Genomic DNA, 3,811 nt, shown 5'->3' with positions numbered 1-3,811 from the left:
AAGAAGTCACTAATAATTGTTGAACCGAGTTGACGTGGTCTGGGAAATGGATTTTAAGCCAAACGAATACCGTCCACCATATCGACTTCGCAAATAAGCCTTCCCGCAAAATGTGACAAGTGGTTTCCTCTTAAACCGCACCTCGGGCAAGTCGTATCTCCCACCAAAATTCCTCTATGAGCAACACCCACCTTAGACGAGATATGGTTCATAGTCGCTAACAATTGTTGAACCGAGTTGCCGTTTTTTTATTTGTTGGTTTTGAATATGTCTGTTTGAAATATTAAAAATAACTGCCTATTTTATTGAAGTTTTGGGTTCGCATGATTATTTTGATGATTTTCCCAATACCTTTTTACCATTTAAAAGTTCACATAACCTAGATATTACTCTTAAACAATCATAGTATTGATAAACAAGATGCTTAAACTAAACAGAATATAACAGAAATATTAATTTCACTCAAATAACCTAAGTTTTAGAGCTAACTATTATAAATAAAAAAAAAAACCAACAATATAAAATAACTAGTTAAAATAAGGCTCTCACTATCTGCACACCAAGCCAGGCTATCTGCACATTTAGGGTTTAGATACGCTGCGTATTGACCAATACGCAGCGTATAGGGTTACCTGAATACGCTGCGTATTGGTCAATACGCAGCGTATATAAGTGGTAGGTACACGACCAGACAGTCAAACCTAGTACCATGTCAAATCAGTCTTAAATAGGGTGCGTATTGATCAATACGCAGCGTATTGACAGACTGATTTGACCTGATACGATGTTGTCCAGGGCACGTGAATAAAGTAATACGGTGAGTAGGGATCAATACGCTGCGTATTGACATGCCAGATGAAAGTCTATTTATCCCTCCACTCATGTCTGTTACCCATCATCCGACATATACTTTGCTTTCCTTTTCATATACTTTGCTTTCCTTCATCTTCTTCTTAAGTAAATTGTTTGTTTTTTGTTCAACCTTGTTAAAATGTCATCATTTTGGAAGGATAATTATTTCGGTAATCGCTATTCTAACGACACATGGGGATCAAATGCTGCCAATGAGGAGGAGGAGGTTGTGTCTGGAGTCCCTGTTGATCAAGAAACACAGTTGCCAGACTTGAACAAGACTCCCACTCCACCTGTTGATGAACCAAATTACCCGGTGCATCAAGTGTGTCCAGATTACGGATACGGGTATGAATCTCCGTACGTGCAACAAAGTGGATACGGTGCTGAGAATGCACCTGTTGATGAACCAAATTATCCGGTGCATCAAGTGTGTCCAGATTACGGATACGGGTATGAATCTCCGTACGTGCAACAAAGTGGATACGGTGCTGAGAATGCACCTGTTGATGAACCATATTACCCGTCGCAGCCATCGTATCCGGGTTATGGGGTATACGGGGACGAAGGTGGATACGGAAGTTACAGTGGATACGGTGGTGATGGTGGATACGGGGGTGAAGGTGGTTACAGTGGATATGGGGGCTACAGTGTATACGACAGTGTATACGATAGATATAGGGATGAAGTTGGATATGGTTATGAGTCCCGTAACACATCACTTTATGAACCATCTACCCCGAGCAATCCATTTCAAGTAAATGAGGTATCATTATTATTATAGTTAAAAATGATATAATTATAATAATTATTATTATTGTTAAAATACTTTAATTATAAATATAATTATAAATATTATTATTATTATTATTATTATTATTATTATTGTTGTTGTTGTTGTTGTTGTTAAAAATATTATAATTAATTAACAAAATAATTATAAGATTTAGTAAATAAACAAGTTAAGAAAGTTAAGTTAATAAACAATTTATTTTTCTTCTCTAAATAAATAAATTAATAAAAAATATTTTAAATAAATTAGTATTGTAAATAAATAAAAGAATCATGAAATTGATTTTTAGTTAAAATGGTTAGTTTAAACCTAACTTAGTTAGTTAAATCATAGTTAAAATGGTTAGTTTAAACCTAACTTAGTTAGTTAAATCATAGTTATATCCTAACTAGGTTAGCATTTAATACAAGGGACCACTAACTGAGTTAGAGAACTCAGTTAGTCCAGTTAAGTGCCAAAAACAAAAAAAAGTCCCTGAAGTTTCAAATTTTACGAAAATAGTCCCTGAAGTTTCCAAAAATTGACAAAACAGTCCCTGAACTTTCGAAAATTGACAAAAATGGTCCCTGAACTTTCGAAAATGGACAAAAATGGTCCCTAAACTTTCAAAAATTGGCAAAAATGGTCCCTGAACTTTCGAAAATTGCAAAAATGGTCCCTGAACTTTCGAAAATTGACAAAAATGGTCCCTGAAGTTTCTAAAATTGAAAAAAATGGTCCCTAAAGTTTCTGAAATTGACAAAAATGGTCCCTAAAGTTTCTAAAATTGAAAAAAATGGTCCCTAAAGTTTCTAAAATTGAAAAAATGGTCCCTAAAGTTTCTAAAATTGAAAAAAATGGTCCCTAAAGTTTCTAAAATTGAAAAAAATGGTCCCTAAAGTTTCGAAAATTGACAAAAATTAGTACCTGAAGTATGAGTTTCGATTATATTATTATTATTATTATTATTATTATTATTATTATTATTATTATTATTATTATTAACGTAACCTTTTTTAGCGTTTCATGTCTCTAACTGATTTGAAGAATTGGGTACAAGAAACGGGAAAGGATAATGGTTACGTAATTGTTACCCGCCGATCAAAAAATATTGGCGGTACTACTGGGATGGTATGGCTTGTGTGCGACCGTAGTGGTGAACACCGTAGTAAAGCAACAGTTAGGAAAGCTGGTAGCAAAAAAATCGGCTGCCCGTTTTCATTACTCGCCATCCGGGACGTGACGAACGACACGTGGGAGTTAAAAGTGGACTGTGCGAACCATAACCACGAACCTACGACGAGTCTGTTGGGCCACGCTTTTGTGCGAAGATTCACTAAAGCCGAATACAAGCTAGTGGAGCATTGAATGGAGGGCTTCTCATAGCGCAAAGGTATAATATTGTCCTCCACGTGCTAAGCATTGAATGGAGCTCTACCATCTTCCCATTAACGGATGCCCCACTAGATCCACGACCTCAAGCGATAACGCTTGTACATGTTCACGGGGGACACTTCATACATGCTAAGTTGGAAGGAGACTACCCCATGCCTTTAGTGAACCCGATGTGGTCGGCACATCGATCAATAGCTGCGAAACGGTGGGAAGAAATGTATACACCGCAGTTAGAGCACTACTACGAGTTAATGCATCCTAAATCAGACCGAGACAAAGACAGAGAACCGAGTTTAAATGTTATCGAAGATTAAGCGGAAACTTGTAATTTTGTAAATTGTAGAAATTTTTTAATTTATAAAGTTTTTATCATTTTTAATTCATTTATAATTTATAATTTATAATTTATAATTTATAATTTATAATTTATAATTTATAATTTTTAATTCATTTATAATTTATAATTTATAATTTATAATTTATAATTTATAATTTATAATTTATAATTTATAATTTTTATAAACATAATTTTTGGATTATTTTTACTTTCTCTAAATACAAACCAAGAAAAAAAAAAAAAAAAAAAAAGGTCTTCTAAGGTGCGTAGGGAACCCTACGCATCGTATGTTATCCAAATTACAATAAAGCCCCTCTTTTTGGCTTCCTTTAGCCTCATAACAAGGGCAAAAAGGTAAAATGAGAAAACCCAGGCAGCGTATTGATCAATACGCAGCCTATGTCAAAGGCGGACAATTTTCCCCCCAAATTGAAGTTTGAAAATATAAACATGTT

At 34.5% G+C, this 3,811-nt stretch overlaps 1 protein-coding gene across 1 annotated transcript; it reads left to right on the top strand.

The window, feature by feature from the left end:
• Positions 1-899: 899 nt before the first annotated feature.
• LOC118485840 lies at positions 900-2,992 on the top strand. The gene is made up of 2 exons (XM_035982330.1): positions 900-1,618; positions 2,645-2,992. Exons 1-2 carry the CDS (start codon positions 992-994, stop codon positions 2,990-2,992), a joined length of 975 nt encoding a protein of 324 aa, XP_035838223.1. The 5' UTR covers positions 900-991.
• Positions 2,993-3,811: the final 819 nt, after the last annotated feature.

The sequence above is a fragment of the Helianthus annuus genome, chromosome 13 (assembly GCF_002127325.2).
Source record: "Helianthus annuus cultivar XRQ/B chromosome 13, HanXRQr2.0-SUNRISE, whole genome shotgun sequence".
NCBI classification, from domain to species: Eukaryota; Viridiplantae; Streptophyta; class Magnoliopsida; order Asterales; family Asteraceae; genus Helianthus; species Helianthus annuus.
The sequence above is the reverse complement of the archived record's forward strand: the minus strand, read 5'-3'. Positions and strand labels throughout refer to the sequence as shown.